Here is a 21422-nt window from a genome sequence, read left to right on the forward strand (position 1 = left end):
CCACCACCAGCACCAACATAGATTATCATCTCAGCTGCAGAGTTTACTCACAGTAAAAAAAAAATCCACAACTACTTTATAAATGATGGAAGGTCTTTCTAAGTTGTAACTCTAGACATAAACATATATTAATGAAATGGACCAGCAGAATTCTTGAATCATTGAAGGTAATTTGTAGAATTTAAATTTGAATTTGTAGAGTATGATATTACGTTATTGTGAACAACATGGTGGTGCACCTGGTTGGAGTGGCTTCTCCCAGTTACTGTCTTCGGAATTTGTAGATGTGTCACTGATCTGTGGAGAATGGTGTTTCACTCCTATGTATATTGAGTGTATATTGTGGGGGTGACAGTAAATATGACTTCAGACAAGGTTTTAGAGTCCAAACACTTTTAAATTCACGAGTCTGGACCCACCCCCTGATCTGGATCCTCGCCAAAGTTTAACCTAAACTATACCGCATTCATCCACCAAGTTTCATGGAAAAGTAGTTTTTGCATAATCCTGCTAATCTCAGATGAAAACATTATGTTGCTCTGGCAGTAATTTGCAGTCAAATTGTATCATTAACTATGGTTGATGGTTTATTTTATCATTTTATACACCGATACAAAATTAAGGAATCTAAACCTTCAGGTTTAAGACAAACTACCAAATTATATATATATATATAGATCCAGACAGATTATGTTCTTTAAACCATTTGAAAAATTGCAGTATATACTCCAAAAATTAGGGGGAAAAGGGTTTGTTAAGTTAATCATGAAAGCAAATAACAGAACATGGGGAAAGTAAACGGAGCCTGGTCTCTGTTGTGGTGGCTAAAAAGGTTAATGAGGAATGTGTTCACTCGGAGAAGAGAAGACAATGATGCTCTTTACGGAAGAGGAGGCGCTGCACGCCCGAGGGGCCGCCATAATGACACCCCTCAGATCTCATTATCAGGATTATTGATTGGTCATGCCCACCTGCTCCTCCACCCACACACAACGAACCAGAAACAAACACCAAACACAAAAGCAGAAAAGATGAATTTTTCACTTGCATTCAAGAGGATTACACACACAGACAGATTTATACTAAATATACTCAGGTGAACATCCAGAGAGTCAACAAGCCTGATATGTGCTTTCAAGCTCCATTCAAAGCCTTCACACACACACACACACACACACTGAGACAAACACCTGAGAGCGTGACTCTCCACATCTGTAAAGCACTTATACACACCTACACAGCCACTTAGCAGGGTATGAACACACACACACACACACACACACACACACACACACACACACACACACACACACACACACACACACACACACACTTTATAATACATAGAACAGAATCTTTTGTGTTGCTGCCATTTTGTTCCAAGAGAAAATTGCTTTAATCAAGAGAAAACACATTTTCTAAAGAAATTGTGGTAGGATGGTCTAAACTGAACTGAACTGCTGTTTTGAATTTGTATGAAGAAGCAGCTGCATGTGAGAATTTGCACTAGCATGAAGAGTTGGAAATGTGAACAAGGGATGAAGCAGCATATAGATTCAAATATGTTTAAGATTAAGATAGCATTTTCACAGATAATTTTTACATCCTGTAGTTGTATGCCTGAATGTGTGAATTTATGAAACAAAAAGATATTCTAGTTTGCTAATGTGATATAAAGTTTGCAGCTTCCGCAAAATCTTTGTGGTTGTGTGAAAACATTTAATGCATATAGCTATCATTTGCACCAATTAAAACAGTTTTTATAGCCCGTGAAAAAATGTGTGTATGTGTCAAATTTGTGCCGGAATATATATAAAACGTTGAGGTTTCACAAAGTCTGGTGGACAGACACACAAACGTCTGATCTATGCATGGGATACTGAAATTAGGAGCCACAAGCATAAAGTGTCACCCTGTGTTTACATCTGAGCCTGTAAGCCAATCAGCATGTTTCCCACTTACCATCCAATCAGATGAAGTCTAAATGTCCAATCAAGGCAGAAGACCCACCCCTTCCCTGCCTCTGATTGGACTGAGAGTACCTGGAGGAGAGTGACTCGGCCCTGGCAGCTCAGCTTGTGGCTCCCAGTTGTCGCATATTGGAGTTAATTTAATGTGAAAGAAAAATGAAATGACTCTTAATTCGATTGCGTCCAATCATTTGACTTGATACAGGCCGCAATACATGAAGGTCTAACTCGATCAGCGTAGGGTACAGCTTCTTCAATCTGTCAACTGCGAGAAGGAATCGACGTCTCCCCAACAAAAATCCCATATGCATCTGTTTCCATCTGCCAAATGTTCTCATCAACTCTCACTGGCCTGTGGAGAAAAATGAACATTTTTTATCTTTTGTCTTTAATGGCACATATATTGTACATAACTGTATAATTCAGTTTAATAGAACAAGTGCAAGTCCATTGCAAATCTTTATTTTAAGGTTAGTAAAGGTTATATATTCTACAAGAAAAGTACTGTTGAGATATTGCATTTGACTCTCAGGGACCATTCAAAAAGGCACAAGGACAAGGTGTAAAATAGGACATTTTCTCCTCTAATATTGAAAGTGTTCAAAAATTGCTAGCAAGTTACAAGAGTTAATAAATTCTGTGTAACATAAGCCACTGGAAAATAGCTACGAAATTAAGGGCACTAACTAAAACAAAGAGGTCAAATAGGCAATAATTAACACAAGTTTAACTCAACCAAACATAACCAAACTAACCTGTTCACAAATGACAAAGGGAGCTTATAAAGACATGGACTAGTCCTAAACTCAGAGGGGAGAAACATATCAACAAATAGATTTTTGTGTTAAACAAATGATAAAGAAATCATAAAAAGAAATCTTAAATCAAAGCCCCCCCCCCCCCTTCTTCAGTCTCTGATGGCCTGTTCCACTTCCTGTGGGCTGTCTTTAAAAGGTCATCTTTGCCAGCTTCAGGCTTTTTACCAGGGGAGCTCAGTGAGACAAACAGAAAGGTGAGTGTTAGCAACAGCAACAGCTCAAAAGACCATGTGACAGAATGTTAACTCAGTTGTGTGAACCCAAACTACAAAACAAACTATCAAAGTGAATAAAGTTACATTTGAAAACAAAAGACTGTGTTTTGTCATTATTTGTAAATGTTTGGGTGTAAGATGTGATCAAACCTAAATAACACTGGTGGGCAGCTGCTGATTGACTTGCTCTTTAATTTGAAAGACATGCTTTACATTCATGGTTTTTATGTATATGTTTCACTTTATATAGGCATACTTGTTCTATTTGTCTTGTTTGATAAATACTTAATGGTACATTTAATTATTTTGTAAGAAATAAATGAAGATTGTGCATCGTTTACTCTTTAACTTTTTTAACTTGTACATTTCCGGATGATGAGATTTGTTTTCCTTTGATATTATGTTATACAAATGTATCTGTATAAATACAGAAGTTTTAAATGTCTGATATCTGGTAGTTATTGCTTAACATCATAATCAAAATTCCATGCTAGAAACTGTTTTTTTTAGATAACTGGTAAATCAGTGTAGAGAATCAGTGTCAGTCATGAAATGTAAAAGTTTATTTAATATAAAACATAATTAGCACTTTTGATGTATGGCATCCACATTCATTTAATAGTTCTATCTGACGACATTTCAATTTTGGTTGGATCTGACTTTGCTATCTGTGTTTGTATTGTCATTCTGACATTGGATGTTTGAGGTTTGTTGGTTTTAAGTGGGTTCAAATCCCTGTACTTGCCTGTTAGAAGCACTTGGCTTATTTATTCAATGTAAAACACAATGAACTCTTTCAATTTGGTTTCAATTTCAGGCATTAACGCCTGATGGCATTTAAATGTGATTTCAATCATTGACATTCTACTTGCTTTGATGCGTGAACATTTGGTATTTGCATCTGTATTTTGGTTTAAAGTGGTTTCATGGCACTAACTCATGCATGCATTTTTTTCTTTTAGGGGCAATTCGGGGTTCAGTATCTTGCCCAAGGATACTTCGACATGCAGATAGGGAAGACTGGGATTGAACCTCTGACCGTCTGGTTAGGGGATGACCGCTCAGACGCAGCCACCCCAAGAGCACATGTGTTAATCAAATATTTCCGAATGGAGCATCAAATAAGCTCCTGGATAAAAAAAGTTCTGAGAAGCAGACTGACCAATTCCCCCACCAATTATATAAGTACTGTGAAGATGAGTCTCTGAGGACCAAAAGAACCACACTAGTAAATCTAATTAAGGCCCCTTACTACACTGGACCCATCTGCCGCTGCTTTCTTGCTCCCATCTCCCACCTGCCACAACACTTGTGCCCTGACCATGGGGGCCCAGGTGAGGGGACTGGCAACAGCAGCACCTGGCAGTGAGATGCAGCAGATGGCACGGATGTCACCACTTCCTCCCTCGTGGAAACCTCTGACCGAATGAGAGGGAAGAGGAGGATGAGGAGAGCAGGGTGGATTATGCGCAGGACTAGAAATGGTGGAAGAAAGGGAAGAGGTGCATACTTGGGACAGAATGAAACTAGGGGCAATATGAATAGATGGAGGGGAACAATATGGTGAAGAGAATCTGGAATAAAATTGACAATTTAGATTGAGACTTTTGAGTTTGTTTTTTTTCAATTGAGGTGCGAGGTCACTTCCTGTGGAACACTGAATTTGGATTGACATTTGCTTTTGAAATTAATAAATATGCTTTTTAAACTTTTGCCCGTTTATCCCTCTGTCCATCCATTTTCTATACTGCTCATCCTTTGAGGATCATGGAGCTGGAGCCAGTCCCAGCCGATATTGGACTGGGATACACCCTTGACGTATCAGAGGATGTAGAGACCAACAATCATTTACACTCACACCTCAGTCAATTTATAGTCTTATTTATACTCTGCATCTGTTTGTATTAATTAGTCATACAACAGTAGTTTTGAGGTGCACTGGTTTGTGTTATTTTTATTTAATGGAAAGGAAGAGATGGAACAAGCTGCTCTCAAGAACAAATCGGTTGAAGAGGAGAATAGACAACGTGGGGAGTTTGGCTAGTCCTGCACTACACTGTGTGAAAGAGTCGCATATTAAATAGGTGCTCATTATTAATATTCATTTATTTTCTTTTTCATTTCCCTCAAACTACAGGTATTTTACATTTGGTGTTTTGGGATTTTATCAAAGTCTGTGGGTTCAGAGAAATAAAACAAAGACATGCAAGTGGCTCTTAAAGTGCAAAATTATGTAATAGGTCAATTATTTGTTAGTTAATGGCACCCTAAGGTGAACCTGATTGTGTTCACAGGCTGGTAATCTTCTCACTGCAAATAAATTGTGCAAATATTTGTTTAAAATCCTGCATAATTTCATATTGTTTCCCATCAGCACACATGTGGTCCAGTGCAGGTGCGACTATAGGTAGTTGTGCTATGCATTGATTATTTATCATTGGGATGAGGCTGCCTTTGTGATTGGCTGTGTGCTCTGGAGGAGGCCGGAGTGGGTGGGGAGCTTTGAGAGCCTCTGCCTGTTTCCCGTTGTGTCTCCGGCTGAAGCCACACTGAGCATCATCAGCAGCAGCAGCAGCAGCAGCAGCAGCAGCAGGAGGAACAGAGAACCTGGAGCTGGAGGAGAGAGGGACGAAGAGCCGAGAGCATCCCAAAGTTTGAGTCTGCAGCTGTTCGTGCTCAACACGCACAAGGACCAGGCTACGAGGAGTCAGGTTTGTAGAATTTTCTTATTTCTGTTTGCAAACACATTGCTTATAATGCATGCAATATACAAATCTGCCCAGTTTAAGTTAGTCATCTGTACTGGACAAGTGTTTATGTGGGTGAAATATTGTACACTATTTCTTGCATGTCCTTTATTTGTATTTAAGTGTATTGAAAAGTTTCGGACTGCGTCATTAATTCCTGTTCTTTTCGTGATGTCAAACTTTGGAAGTTGTCCTCTCAGTACAGATGCTCTATTCTCTTACTGCCCAGTCTAATGTGCCAAACCTCTATTAGCTGATCACAAGAGTCGTACTGCCAACAAGCTGCAGTAAATGCTTCTGTAGGTTTGGAAATAAACAAGACAAATGCTAGAGATGTTGGATTGTTGAGGAACACATAAAGATGAAAATGTCAGAGCAAACACCCTAGACAAGACAAAATGACTACAACAATTAGATTGTTGCCATATCAACTATTCCTCTTGTGCTATTTCCAGCAAAATATTATAGTATTATATATATCACGGTCATTTATATCTTCTGACTAATGCAATAATTTAGCGAATAATATGGGATCAAAAGCAGAGAATAAAATGACGGTGTAGCTTTTTAACCAAACCTTCTTATTTTTATATATTTAATATCCCAAAAGCACCAGGTTAGCACACAACTGACCAAATAAATTATGACAATGCAGCTCCAGAGTATACCATCCTTGGACTGCTCATAAAAACAATTTTAACCTTCCAGAAGAGAATGTAACCCTTCCCCAATCACAATGTTGTGTCTTTACTTTGTGATCATCTAAAGTCAATCATAGCATAATAAAAACACAATTACAATGTGGAGGAAAGAGATAATTTTATGTATTTTGCTTATTTGAAAGAAATAGGTTTAAATAAATTTAGTAAAGTTATCTGTAAAGATTTGTAATGCTGCTTTCACTACTTGTAAATGCTTTCAGGATGAACTTTGCAATACAGTTTTATGTTTATGTCGTTTTTAGACAACGACATGTACAGTTACTTTTCTCCGACTGCTGTACAGCTCTGATCGCAGCTGTGCTTATGACATGCATGAGACGCCGCCCGGCTGCTGCAGAGCTGAGCAGATTTCTAGTTTATTCAAAGTTTATTGATCTTAAACGTGTCTCGTGTCCAATTTGTTCCAAATTATAAACCAATTTTACTTCCTTAGTGATTCACCGGCCAAGTTGATAGGATGTTTCCTGAGAAATGCAAAGGACAGAGATTGATTCTTGTTTTATTTGATGTTTCATGGATTAACCATGGTGCTTGGGTAAGGGTTAGATATCACGGAAATCCCTACTATCCTCGTACATTCTGTGTGTCCTCAGTGTTTAAGGCTTAGATGATTAAAAAAAATAAAAAACTGCACATTGATACACTGAAATCGTATAAATGTTTGCTTCAGCTAATAGAACCTCTTACTCCCAGTGTAGTGCCTGTAGAGTTAGCCAGCAGGTAACGTTAGCAGCCAGTTGGTGTTTCAATTCAATGGCTAATAAGATAGTATGTGCCCATATTGTTCGTTCCTTGTTTTGATTAATAGCAACTTTCTTGACGGCATGTGAAGATGTGCTGCGTTGTTGTCACTAGTCAGAATTCAGGCAAACCCAACACTCTCTTTAAATTCAATCAAGCTGCACCAATTTTCACACACTCATAAATATCGCTTCCCTAAATGTGCCTGATTTGTTTTTTTAACAAGATACATGAAATATTCTCTGGGAAATCAGCGAAAATGTTTTTTCTCGCAATGTTAAAGAAGGTAAAAAAAAATCTGCACCAAAATTTTCATGGAAATACGTTGAGTTTTTTTGTAATCTTGCTTACACACAAACAAACAAACGCACAAACCAAGAAACGAACAGGGCTGAAAACATAACCTCCTTGGCAGGGCTATAAACTGCATGTAAAATCTCTTCCATCCCATAAGGGTCTTAAGAAAGAGACCTCTGTTGGTCCAAAACATATTTTGTATCAACGTGTTGGTACGGCATTAGTCTTGAGCTCTGCAGTATCTGTGTAACAAGAAAGAATCACTTCAGTAAAAGTGCACTGAATTACCATGCTGAGATGCTGAGAGGTGTTTTTTTCCCCCCCTGAGCGCCTCACAGCTCATCAGGGTGGGTCAGATGCATACATCCTGAACAGCTAGCAGTACGCAACTGAATTTAATTTAGAACTGCCACTCAGAGTAAAAATCTACTTTCCCCCCATAATGTCCTTTGAATTTCATTTGCTCGTTCAAATTCGCAAACTCTGTAAGCGCTGTGTCGTCAGTTCATTGATCTGAATCTTTGACTCTCATCAGTTTTGTGTAATTTGATCCAGTTTCTGAATAGAGGTGCAGGTTCAGGTCTGTGCTGCTCCGTATCGTTTACCCAACACAGAGCTCTGAAATCTGTGCCAGGCGTTGGATGCACCACTGCCTTGCCGGACTCCTCAATCTGTATTGTCTCACGTTACAGTGACAACTGCTGAATAATTAACTGTCTTGTTGATGGTAATGAGGAGTCAGAGTTTTTTCTTATCTTGAATCTGATGGAGGTCAATGAGGACAGCGCAAAAAAGCAGCCTGAGCGTTCAGATAATAATGTAAAGGAAACCCAAAGTGAAAGAGCAGCTGAACACTCTCAGCTTTAAGGTCCCATATTGTAGAAAGAGAGATGTGTTTTTTTGTTTATACAGCAGCACTATGTACTATTTCAATGCTGTGGAAGTATCAAAACACTCAAGGAGAAAAGCGCCCAGAAGCTGTGCCTTAAAATGGACCGTCAGGACTTCTGTATGTCACAGCTACACAGTCACCGCCCTCAGCCCTGACCCAGACCCGTCAATCAACTTTATCTGATGTTGTTGTTTTAACTTTATTAACAACACAAAGTGGTCGTGCAGCTGCTGAGCTTGCAGACAAAATGTCAGAAAATACTGCAGAATCCCTGGTTTTCTGTGTTTGTATGAACCAGTAGCTTAAGCTTATTTATTCTGAAAATGTGTTTATCAGAATAGAGGCGAATAAAATGGACACAAAAGCCTCGATCTTGAGCTCAAATATAAAACTATACTAGGATCCCTTTTGGTACCAAAACCACAAACATATCTTCCTATGAATATCGAAACTTAGATTAAGCACCTTCAAACAGATGAATGCTCTCATTTACATTGTTTTATTTATTCAACACAGCAGCAAATATATTTAATTTGTATTTTTTTGCCTTTATTTTGGCCTGATGAATGAAGCACTATTAAACTAGTGGCCAACTATTGGGTCAAACCATTACAAACAACAGAGCTTGTGATTCAGATTTCATATGTCAGGCTAAATTACAATAAAAATCGAAAATATTTCATTCCAAAAATACTCACGGTGAGGGAAACTTGATGTTTGTTAAGGAGCTAACGAACATATAAGGGGCTAACCTCAATAGTCACGAAAATGAGAACATACAATACTCTGGGACTACTTTGCCTTATTGACCACTCTCAGTTTACCACTTCTGATAAATACACAGCGCGCTCTGCTGATGCTGATCGGCAGGAAGCTGTCAGTGTAATCATGTAATGACCTGTAATGAGAGGAGAGTTGTGCAGGAAAGAGAAAACCCCGGTGGGTTGAGCAACAAAGCCGTGCTCACACTCCTGTCAGGATATACAGTATTGCATGAAGCACATTAGTGAATCAGGTTCTCCGGCACACAGCTGTCTCACCGTGTCACTGACAATCTCTGTGGTTACGTTCGATATCTTATATCATTTACTCTCCGCTGCTCACCAAGGTTCTCGTTCTATTACATTGTTCGGGCGACGTTTAAAAGCAGCTGAGTGAGGAGGTATAGTCACTGAAGTGCCTTTGCGGCGTCGCTCTGATACATATAATTGAAATTTCATACTGTGGCATGGTTCAGCTCTGAAATGGCTTTTTCATGTGGAACCATGGGACAAGAAATCACCTGTACATTTCTGTGGTACTTCAGTGTATTGCCCCTGAGATATTAACAATGTCATATCGAGCATGATTCAATTTGGCTCTAAATGATGTGGCAACACGGCACATGGGGTCATAAACGTCCCATTTTCTGTCGCTTGAAGAACCACCTCCTGCTCGCGTCAACACAAAACCAGCAGGATGGTGGAACCGAGACTGTGTACTGAAATCCTACATGGCCGCTATCTACCAGACCAAATCCTAACACAGATTTCAGTGCCTCATTTTGGTGCCTGAGCTAAACTGTTAATAGCAAATATGTTGAATTTCAACTTTAGGCACTGATACTATTTTAATCCTATTTATTTAGCACCGGCACCGTTATCCAAAACAACCCAAATGATGCCCAGCTCGAGGTCGATCGGCTGCTGTGGAGACGTCATCATGGATCTTTATCCTTGACAAGAAAGAGAGACACTCCAAGACGTGCGGTTGTGATTTCCATTGAAGATCGCTCAACAAATATTCATCAACCCCATAATCCATTGGCCCTTTGATAACTGACACTGGGCACAGGATTAATCGTCTCTCTGCTCCATCTCAGCTAAAGAAATAGACCCTTAGACCCCAGAGCAGCTCCAAGCAGGAATCTATTAACTCATCTGGAAACACTAAAGAGGGAAAGAGATGAGGCCCATTCACTCTTTGGAATGAAATCTGCTGATGGACCATGAAATAAAGTGCACAGATAAGCTCTCCTTTTCTTTTTGTCCTAAATGTGTTTGGCCTTGACTTTTTTTTTTTGTCTGTGAGGCTTTCGGGGGCCCTGCAGCTTCCCTCTCCTTGCACCCCACTGTAAGCTCAGTAATCAAATCAGCCGAACAGACTTCCTTCACTTCAGTGAGGACCGGTGGTACGTCGGTGTCTCTGTGATGACTTTTCTTTTGTGTGTAATCCGTGCTTAATAGATCAACTGGTGGCTTCTATTTCAGCGGGGATCAGAGCAGTCAGCAGCTCCCTGCCGAGCAGTTCTTTATGCTTCACTGTTTGAATCAGCACTTTGTCAAGTATTTAACACTCCTCTGTTTCTTTCAGATTCACTGAGCACTGCACCCTGATATTGTGTTTTCACATTCATGGCTGTAAGCATAATTCTTTTTTCTGTATTGCTGAGTGAAAAGCATTGTTTTACATCCTGACTCATGACATCTCAGGTCATTTTCTTTTACCCTCTACAGCAAAGTTTCTGCCTTTTCTTCCCTTAATGCTGACTCAAAGCCCTGCCACCTTGGCTTTGAGCAAGTGTTGTGTGGGCAGGGCATGTAATATATATATGGCCTTCATCGTGGGCTGGTTGACTGGCTGGCAAAGGCTCTGTTCTGTCCCAGTGGACGTGACAGAACAACTTCCTGATGGAACAAAAGTGCTGTTTTCGGACTTAAGAGTGCTGACATCTCCATATTGCCTTACCCGGCCATACACCTCCTATTTCTATCCTCCCCAAATCTCATCTCTCTTTTTCTTTCTCTCGCCCTCCTGACTTTCTTTTTGTCTCTGGCTCTTACCCCCAGCTGGTCTAATTTATGCCCCCCGGCCGTCTACGTTTCCCGGGTAGTCGCAGACCTCTGCTCTGTCTGAATGCTTGCGTAAATCATAGGGATTATATTTCTGCTCTGCACCTTTCCTCCATGCTTCTATCGTGGCTCTGCCTCCACTTCCTCTCTGCCCTTCTGCTCCTCTTACCTCATCTTTCATCTGACCACCTCACACCTTGCCACCAGGTTTTTCCATGGTGTTGCGTCATTAGCTGATGTGACAGCAGCACGGGGTCTTTCAAGGTTGAACTATATGGATTGATTGGATGCCCTCTTTCTGTGCATGGTTGCCCTTTTTGTTTCAAATAAAACAAAATAATCCATTTATGATATTACCCACTCATCCATACTTATATCCACTCTCTGGTGACCTGCTGCCAAGCGTGGTCTCGTCTCTTTTCACACTTATCCTATTAATGCCTGGGATTTGTGAATTATAGGATGTAGGTGGATACTATTGTGCTGATATTTATTGAACCTAACTGGTGGTTAGAGAAAGTATGGAGGTGTGGGGATGGCACTTTTAAAAAGGGAGGCAGGGTGAGTATTGTGAGAGATCTTTGGAAGTAATGGTCAGATACAACAGAATTGATTAAGGTGGTGAAAAGGAGAAAAAGGTTGTTTCTTTTGCTGCCAGCATCAGTGAGGTACAGACGGCTGGAAGCAAAAATGTGTTCCAGGACTCTGTCGCCTTTGAGTCAGCCCCCAAGGGCTGCATGACCCGAAAAATCCTATTTATCATGACTCATGACATAATAAAAATCGAAAATAGGTTCACTCTGAAAGAATGCATTTGGTAGGAGTCTTTTTTATTGTGTTTTTATGGCTGACAATATTTTCTGTGGCATGGCCACTTTATTGAACAGAGAAAAACCAACACTCACATCTCATTTCTGAGTCTATAGATTTCCACATTATGTCCTTGTTTTAGGTCTCTAGAGTGAGGTGTCCCCATAAACCACCTGCTGTATTTATGTACTGCTCAGACACAAACAACCAGGGGAGAAGACGAACCAGATTGGAGACTAAATAGGAGCGAGTCCCCCCCTCCCACACCCTCTGATGTCTTTCGATCGGATCTTGCATGGGTTTTATTTCGGTCCGCCTCGGAACGGGTGACCCTGTCAGGGGGAGAATTTCAGCAGTATCTAAATCAGGCCTTGTTAAAACCCGAAAGCTCGTCTTGTACAAAAATTAATGCTGATCTGGAATCTTGAATACTTTGAATATTGATGCAGGAGTGACCTTGAAGAACTCTAAATATGCTGATAGAGAAAATAGACTGCATGTTCATCTGGGCCTGTGATAAAGTGATAGATTGCAGGACTGGATGATGGAATTGTTCAGCTGCTGTTGAGAATCACAAAGGGCTTGTTTTTGTCCCTTTGCTTCTTTCCCCCTTCATCTGTGCACAACTCCCATTTGTCTTCTTCCTCAATATCTCCATCCCCTGTTCATTCCTGCTGCTTCTCCACACTTTCTAACAGCAGCGGGCCACTTTTTCCTCTTTAGGAACGCCTGACAGAGGGATCCATACTTCAAGCTGATGAGGAGTGAGCAGTGGGGGAAGTATGTGTGTTCATGATGGTGGACAGGCGCTTGAAGCATGCATCGATACAAGACGTATTGTCCTCCCTGTTGTGTCACTGTACCTTTTTGTTTTAAAAGGTCAGCAGTCTTGTTTGTTTGCCACTCTCGCAGCACTGCATCCTCATTTGCATGTTCGCTCAGTAAAAGAACAGGGTGCTCTCTCTCGCTCTCTCTCTCTCTCAATGTGTCTTTATATCTGTCGCTCACATACAAATACACACCATTTTGTGCACGAGCCAGTGTGTATGTGGCCAGACGGCAGGCTCTGTCGGTACAGCAGAATATTTAATTACCCAACTTTATCACCATTATTGTAGCTACTCACTGTCTGCCAGACTAATTATGACCGGGGCTATCCAAGGAGCCGGCTGGTCGTGAAACGACTCCACAGACACTTTGTCTCTCTCGGATGCTAAGAATACCTGTAATGTATTGGTCTGCATATTTGCTCACGTGCATACGTACAAACACGTGCGGGTGTGTGTTTCCCTCAGCTGATAGCTGCGCACTCGTGAACCGCAGGTTAAGGGGCACATGTTAAAGTAAGATAAGGTTTGCTATTTGGACAACATTTGTTGTCGTGCACAGCTCAAGGTGACCCGGTCCCCATTGTTCTCATTTGCCACAGACACTCTTCAAATGGCAACTCCCAGAGGTGATGAATGATTCCAGATAAACACCCAGGAGTCACCACGAACAGAAAATCAAACGTATCAATAAGGCTCAGAGATGGATGGTTTCAATGTGTGGCCTCCCACCATCCGCCGATATGTTTGGTAGTTTGTGTGCCGCTCACGTGTGCTGTATGAAAGCTGCATGTTTGTTTCATAAACACTATTACTTCTGATGGGAAGGGGGATACCCACCTGAGCTCGTGTCTCTCATGCAGCAGCTACCCTTTGCATTTGCTTCAGGTCCACTTTATCTTTATAAGGAACAAATTGAAAAGGGTTAATTCAATTCCCAGCAGGCCGTGGCTGAGACTGGGAACATTAACTGTATCCCTCTCTCTCTCCCTTTTGCCACTTGCCCTCTCTTGCTCTTTTCTCCCCTTCTCTTTGTTTCTGAAGTCTAATTACTTTTAGAGAGTGGCTTTACTCAGGCCATAAATAATGACAAATCAAGCCTGTCTCTGCACCGAACCTTGCGGAGGCTGGGTGTGGTTGGAGGACAGTGGGGGTTCTCCCTTTTGAAAAGATTGTGTGCAGCCTTGCATTAGTGAGAAATCGGTGAGACTGTGGGTATTTTAGCCCTGGCATTGGCATTGGGATTTTCTTTCTCTTATAAATTGCCTCTAAACCATAACACGTGATGTAGATGTACATTGTGTGTTGGTGTGTGTATGTGTGGATTCCTGTGAGAGATAACGATAGGTGGATAGAAGAGGGGGAAAAGTGAGACTGGTCACCGGAGAGGTAACTAAATTACTCCCAGCTTCATTTCATTTACCCTGATGAGTTCTGTCAACATGGCTTGACCGATGGCTGTGTGACGAGGAGAGGGCAGTGGTGCAGAGTGTGTGCCTGTGTGTTTCAGTGCATCTCTCCATCTATATGTAGAGATGTTCTAATACCGATACCAGCATTGGTCAAATGCCTCCGATTCTGCCGAAAATGCTGGGTCGGCCATCTGCGAGTATGGGAATCTATGTACCGATCAGATACCACGTCGTATTATTAGTTCCACCTACATAAAACTGCAATTTTCTTTTTCTGGAAATCATGTCTTCGCCGCTCCAAACCTGCCACTGGCAAGTAATGTTTTTAGAGCAGTGAAGACAAGTTTTCCTGTAGATTTGCGTTAGCCAGAAGAGAAGGTAAAATGTCAACAATTTGGCAATATTTTTTGCTGGAAAGTCCCTCAAGTAAAATGGCGATGTGTACCGTGTGCAAGACTTTCAGTTATGAGCTACTTGAAGGAAGTAATTGTTAGATTGTCCTCTTTTTCAGTTTAGACTTTCAAACTAGATATAAAAGTTCAATGTCTTTCATTCTCTGTATGTATTTGTTTTTCAAAGGGTTTAACCAGAGCCAGACCATTAAATAATGATAGCTATCATCATCTCCATTCAGGGCTAGTAGCACACAGCTGTTGAAAAAAGTTGTATTAGTTGATTTTTTTGTCCTGGTATCAGATCTGTACTTGATACACTAAGTCCAAGTCAGAATCGGGAAGGGAAAATGGTATCGGAACATTTCTTCTAGCCTATATGTGCTGTATTTGTATGTGCTACATGTGCTACACTACATGTAGTAATGCCTACTTCTATGTGTGTGTGTGTGTCCATGCCATGATTTTCATGTGAATGAGCTGCTACTGTTGCACTTCTGTGTGTGTGTGTGCATGTGTGAGAGAGGTGTCCACTTAAGGGCTTTTTGATGAAGACTGACGAGCGTCCGCTTCGCTTCCCTTCATCTCGGGGGTCTGGTCGGTACGTTGAGGAAATGTTCTGGTGGGGAAATGGAGTGGGCGAGAACCAATGCGAGTCGAGCGAGACAAGGCTGATGGACGACAGAATGTCTGTGTGTGTGTGTGTGTGTGTGTGTGTGTGTGTGTGTGTGTGTGTGTGTGTGTGTGTGTGTGTGTGTGTGTGTGAGACTGATGGAGGGTGATGGTGGGAGTGAGACTTAACGAGGAGGAAAATAAGCTGAGCAATCTCTGTCCGTCCTCCCTCTACCTCCCAATGACTTATTCACATATACACACCCACACACACACACTTGCACACATCTTGGGAGCCCACGACTGAACTACCTGACCACTGAGTCAGTCCCCCGTCTCAGTTAACATCATGTCTGTCTCTCTCTGTGATGAAGAGTTAGTGAAAGACAGTGGAGAAATGCTGCCATTTGATGATTATAGGTAAGACGGGACCACAAGAGGAGGTTGTGTTGGTGCCTTTTAGCTGCTCATCCCACATTCAAAATGGAAATTATCCCAGTGCGTGGGTTTCAGCAGCAATGTTGTTTTTGCTCTGCTTTTGCTCTCGCTCCCACTTCTGTTTCAAGTATGTTTGTGCGTGTGTGTGAGAGACAGAGAGAGACGGAGAGAGAGAGAGTGGGCAGTTCAGTCTCAACAGGATTAGACTGGTCTATCTGCATATGTACGATTGCTTTCACTTCTGTCAATAGAGTTTTCCCTGTGCAGTGACCATTAGTTGTGAGGAGTTTGGTACTGGTCCTCAGTGTGACAGTGGGAAATACAAGTGTGTGTGTGTGTTCCTGTACTTATATCTTTGTGAGGACCATTCTAAGCATAGACCCTACAGAGTGAGGACATTTTTGGAAAGTAAGGACATTTTGACTGGTCCTCACTTTTTCAATGGGCTGTTTGAGGGTTAAGACTTGGCTTTAAGGTTAGGGTTAGAATTAGGTTAGCGTTAGGGTTAGTCATTGAATTTGGATGGTTAAGGTTATGGTAAGGGAAGGCATCTTGCCAATGAGTGTCTTCACCAAGTTAAAAGTACAAATGTGTGTGTGTGTGTGTGTGTGTGTGCTCTTGTACAGCTTCTTTGTGAGGACCAGTTTGAGTTTACAACCTACGGAGTGAGGACATTTTGGGAAAGTGAGGACCTTTTGGTCGGATCTCACTTTGTGACCCCCTTTAATGGACTGTTTGGGGGTTATGGCTTGGTTTTAGGGTTAGGTTTGGGTTAGGGTTAGGCATGAACAACATTAATCTTAATAAGCCGGAGTTTGTGAGTTTTTGTCTGCAGATGCTGATGTTTGACAGTGTCGGTTGTACCAATGTCCTTGAAAACAGTTTCAAGGTTCCTGACCTATTTTGGGGTTTTGCAACTCACATCACTCAGAGGCAAAGACGAGCTAGAAACACACACACACACACACACACACACACACACACACACACACACACACACACACACACACACACACACACACACACACACACACACAGGGCAGGTCTGTATGTACACATGCAGAAGTGCATATTCATCCACGGTGCGAGTGGAACCTCCCAGGTGTGTCATCCTGCTGCCAGCCTGAGTCTGCTGCACCCCGGAGACACTAGCTGATGAAGTAGCAGATAGAAAACCTCTGAACTGAACACGACACAGAGAGAGAGAGAGAGAGAGAGAGAGAGAGAGAGAGGAAGTATTGAAAAGACATTTTGCCACGGTCATGCAGAGGATAGTCGGTCCAGTTCGTGCCAGCAAACCTCTTCTCTCTCCTCTGTACTGCTGCCTGTTTACCACAGGGACCTCTGCTTCATCCATTCATCTTTACCTCCTCTATCCATCTTCCTTACTTCTTTTTTATCTTATTTTCATCTCAATATTTTGATTTACTTGTCCGTCTTTCTTTTTACCTGCATCATCATATATGTTCTCTCTTCATACAGACGATTACAAATTATAAATTCAACCTGCATTAATCTCTGCACCTCTATTCATTATCCCTCCTTCCTGAAAATTTAAAAGCACTTACTATTAATGGCTCCTCCATTTATCTCTCTTTCCCCTCCCTTGTTTTGCATCCTCTTACCTTTGTGTTTTTCTCTTCACCACCACACACAAACACACAGGGCTCTCTCTCCATATTATGTTTGTTTAGCCCAGCCGCTGTTGCATTCAGATGGGTGAGCAGGTGAAATGGTTTGCATATCGTGTTACGTGGATGATTTGAAACCCGGTTTCCCACAGGAGGTGTGATTTTAGATTATTGATGAGGCTCCACAACACTTTGTCTCTCCCTCCATCACGTGAACAAACAAACAGAGGGGGTCAGCGAGTAAACAAATGGTCCACTGTAACACTGCACTGACAAATGAGGCTGATGTAATGTGGTATCAGTGTTTATAATGATGCATTCATTATTGCTAAAGTGGCTGTAATGACGCCATAATCAGCTGACTAATTGAGTGTCATTACCGGGGGATGCTGGTGCAGTGTTCTCCCTGCACATGGCTAATGTCGCTGTCACTTATTGAGCAGAGGGTCATAAAATCAGATCAAATGATGAAACGTGGAAGGGGTGACTTCATCTTCTCCTTATGGTCGACATTAGAAGCCTTCAGTCCTGATGGAAAAGTCCTGTAGTTTGATTCTGAAAGACTGTTGACTGAAGTTTAAACACAAATTAAATGCATTTGAGCTTTATTATGAAGTTTTTTTGGACAGTTCTCTCCGTGCTTGTCTTTTTTAAAATGTATTTCATAAAGTGTTAATTCAACACATGGAAATACATTTAAGCAAAACATAACGTAAAATCCCCCTCTCCCTCCCTAAGGTTACAACATTGCATTTCATAGATATTAAAAAACATAACTTTGTATAATAGACATACAGATACTGTATTTACAGTTGCAAACGGATTCACAAGAAATGTAAAAGTTTCCAAAGCTTTCTCAAGTTCATAGTTCTCTAAAAATGTAAGAGAGGCTGTGTGAGCTGATTTCTTCTCCACTGTGTATTTGTACACAGCATACAGACAGATTCTTTAAACCAGCGATCGATAGATGAGCTCTTTAGACAAAAAGAAATGATACATCACGCTTGTAACGGACATAAATTAAGAGTTAATATCTTCCCCTTGCTGTTTTAACATAAAATCCATTGGGTGCAGATTAAGAACACAAAGTTTTGCTCAAATAGGGACTAGCACTCACTAAAATCTGGCTTTTGTCTGCAATGGGAATGGATTAAATTGGCTTTCAGTCCAATGATTCAGCAGTAGACACCCGGGTGAATGTGTTTATTTGGCGAGAGAGAGCACCTCGGTTTTGGTTGCGTTCATGGTGTTGAAGATGAAGCACTAGGGGAAAAGGTGATGGGAAAGGAGTCAACAACCTGTCATGTTAAATTTGACCAATTAAAACACCCCCATATACCTTCTAGTTTTGGTGTAAAAGAGGAATTAAAGATTAAGGATATTTGACAGCTGCCATTGCAACTATTGACTGCTTTTCTAACCAGGTGGCTCTTATGTTTGCAGGTCGTGGTTTAGAGGGAGCTCCAGTGATTCTTCGTCTCAACCAGGAACATCTGTCTGTGATGTCAGCCCAACTGGATGAGCTCGGTGAACACATTCTGCATTCAGCGGACTGAAGACTGAACTGCATGAAGCCACTTTTACTTTGTGACTGAAAAAAACGTACCTTCTGAGTCATTTTCTACCTCTTGCTGCTTGTCTTGTCAGGAGAGGCAGTTTTCTGAAGAGATCATCCCAAAGGGAAACAGTGAAAGTAACTTATTACAACACCTGACAGCTCTCTGACCTACTTATCATGCTTCAGCGAGCTGGGCTGAAGGAAAAACTTTGCATTTAGCAGTTGCCACCAGGGAAGGTGGTGCACTGTTTTATATTCAGGGCTATTGATCCACTGACCTCCTGATCTAATTAGCCATAAACAAACGGCCAAGCGGATGAACACCTGGTGTTGCCGGCCTCTGCAGACGCTTTAAATAGCCTCGTGAACACTTGTCTCTGGCTCTCAGTTCAGTGACATAACACACACACACAGACAGCTATATGCAACTGGGTGATAAAAGTCCATCTGTACGTCATTAACTCCCTCAGAGAGTGCGATCAGACATGTGTTTGGATTAGCACGAGGCAGTGTGTCCTGTCTACATTGAGTGAAGGGTGAGAGCTGACGTTGCCTTGATAAAAAACAAAAAAAAACTATACCTGCCCGAGGGTGGGCCACTAAAGCTGGATGCCACAGAGCTTGATTAAATCGCTTCCCTGAAATGTGCGACGGTAAAAAATAGTCCATGTTAATTGAAAAGTGCTTGTGTGCATATTCATGTGTGTCTGTCACATTGTCGGAGCAGATTAAGGCTGGGCCTGTCTGGGTCATGTCACTCTGACTGACCTAGATTTAATTAAATAAACTGGCCACCAGAGGAACATGTGCGTCCCCCTGTGATCAGAACACACACACATCTATTACTGGAGTCGTCTTACATGTTGACAACCTGCTAACTTGGGCTACCTAACTTCATCACCCAACAAACAGGGTCTACAGTATAAAACCTGTAAAGCATCTTTTTTTATTAAGTCTCGTATTAAGGTCTCCATTTTGGCCTCTCTCGCCGCGCTGCCACTAATGAGCACGTTCCCTTTCTTCTCTGCAACTCCTCCCAACACACCAACCTTCCAGTCAGTGTGTAAACCTTGCCTTCGGGTCCCGTGGAGGATGAACGATGTGCCCACCATTGACTACGAGTTGCTGCTGTCCCCGGCCAGCTCCTCCCTCCCCGGCAGTCCTGGCGGTGGCAGCAGCAGCCCCCCTCTGACACTGGTCGGGGTAGACAATGAGCAGCGCACCGCCTTGGCCTTCGTAGGTCTACTCATGCTTTTCCTGGTCTTCCTGCTGGTCAGGTGCTTCAGGATCCTGCTTGACCCATACAGCCGCATGCCTGCATCATCCTGGACTGACCACAAGGAGGGGCTGGAGAGGGGTCAGTTTGATTATGCACTGGTGTAGGGTGGTGTGTCAACAGGGTGTAGAAGAGGGAATATTTCAAAGTACACAGACACAATCTTTTAGGGCATAGTCTAATTCAGAGATGGTGATGGACGGTGTCGATGCAGGGTATTAAAAATGCTCCATAAGCAGTAGGTTTACCTGATGTTACTGCAGTCTGTGCACTGGTGTAAATATGAGGCTGCTGTACCTTATCCTACCACAACAAGATCGGTCCAACCAGAGCCTCACCCTGCAAGATAAACTCTCACCCAAACCCAGAAATAATAAGCTGCACAGCTGCCTTAACCTGAACTAATGTATGACGCGAACATGCCGCCACATAACGACATCACCTTTAGGGCTAGTTTTTCCAAATTCGACTTGTCACATCACGACATAGTTTCGAACCTCAACGCTGCATTTGTGGTGAGAACACGCAGGAAGGACACGGTTTACACTTGAGCAGACGCCCCTTTAAATGAACCACGGTCCATTAAAAAGCCTCCATATGTCGACGTGCTGATCCTGCAGCACAAACCTCACGTGTGTCATGATTTCGGACACTGATCCTCGAGCAGCACCAGACGAGCTCCAGATGCTTTTTTAGAGCCCGAGCACGTAGTTTATGTGTCCATAAAACTTTGTCCGTGTATGTTTTGTGTGTTACTGTCACTATAACTGAGAAGCCATATTGAAACTATATAATCTCTTACACTGCAAGTAGAATTTATGTTCATTGGTTGTGTCCTTTGCTTAGTCGGCCTGCCAAGTGTGGTGATGAAGCAAACAGCGACTTTTAGGGGAAAAAAAGCTTTATTTTTCTATTCCTGACTCAAGTTTGAGAGTCTCCTTTTTGCTATCTTTCTGTCCTTCTCCTCTCACCATATCGATCCTTAGACCGTGAGTTTTCAGAGGTAGTCGCAAAGCAGGTAGCTTTGCTCCTTTGTGTTTTGTAACTACAGATTTTTCTGACTATCTGCTTTGTTTTTGATACGCTGTGCTGAAATCGGTGAAATGATAAGAATTCCTCCTTCAATTACTCTTCTTTAATTTCCACTGATAGATCGACTGTGTGGAAGTTGAGAATGAAATAAAAACGATTACTACTTCTTCATCATGTGTCACATTTGTCAGCCACAAACAC

General features: G+C 41.8%; 1 protein-coding gene across 5 annotated transcripts; it reads left to right on the plus strand.

The window, feature by feature from the left end:
- The first annotated feature begins 5568 nt into the window (after positions 1–5568).
- Positions 5569–21392, plus strand: LOC118120633 (cortexin-1). Of its 5 annotated transcripts, XM_035175751.2 has the most exons (5): positions 5569–5714; positions 10030–10572; positions 10755–10801; positions 12767–12823; positions 18799–21392. In XM_035175751.2, the coding sequence occupies exon 5, from the start codon at positions 19916–19918 to the stop codon at positions 20294–20296; it is 381 nt and encodes a 126-aa protein (XP_035031642.1). In that variant the 5' UTR covers positions 5569–5714; positions 10030–10572; positions 10755–10801; positions 12767–12823; positions 18799–19915; the 3' UTR covers positions 20297–21392. The 5 variants fall into 5 exon arrangements, with proteins under 5 accessions (XP_035031642.1, XP_047199247.1, XP_035031643.1 ...); XM_047343291.1 differs by having other exon boundaries at positions 10030–10801; XM_035175752.2 differs by lacking the exon at positions 12767–12823.
- The last annotated feature ends 30 nt before the right edge of the window (positions 21393–21422 follow it).

The sequence above is a fragment of the Hippoglossus stenolepis genome, chromosome 14, assembly GCF_022539355.2.
Source record: "Hippoglossus stenolepis isolate QCI-W04-F060 chromosome 14, HSTE1.2, whole genome shotgun sequence".
Taxonomy (NCBI): domain Eukaryota; kingdom Metazoa; phylum Chordata; class Actinopteri; order Pleuronectiformes; family Pleuronectidae; genus Hippoglossus; species Hippoglossus stenolepis.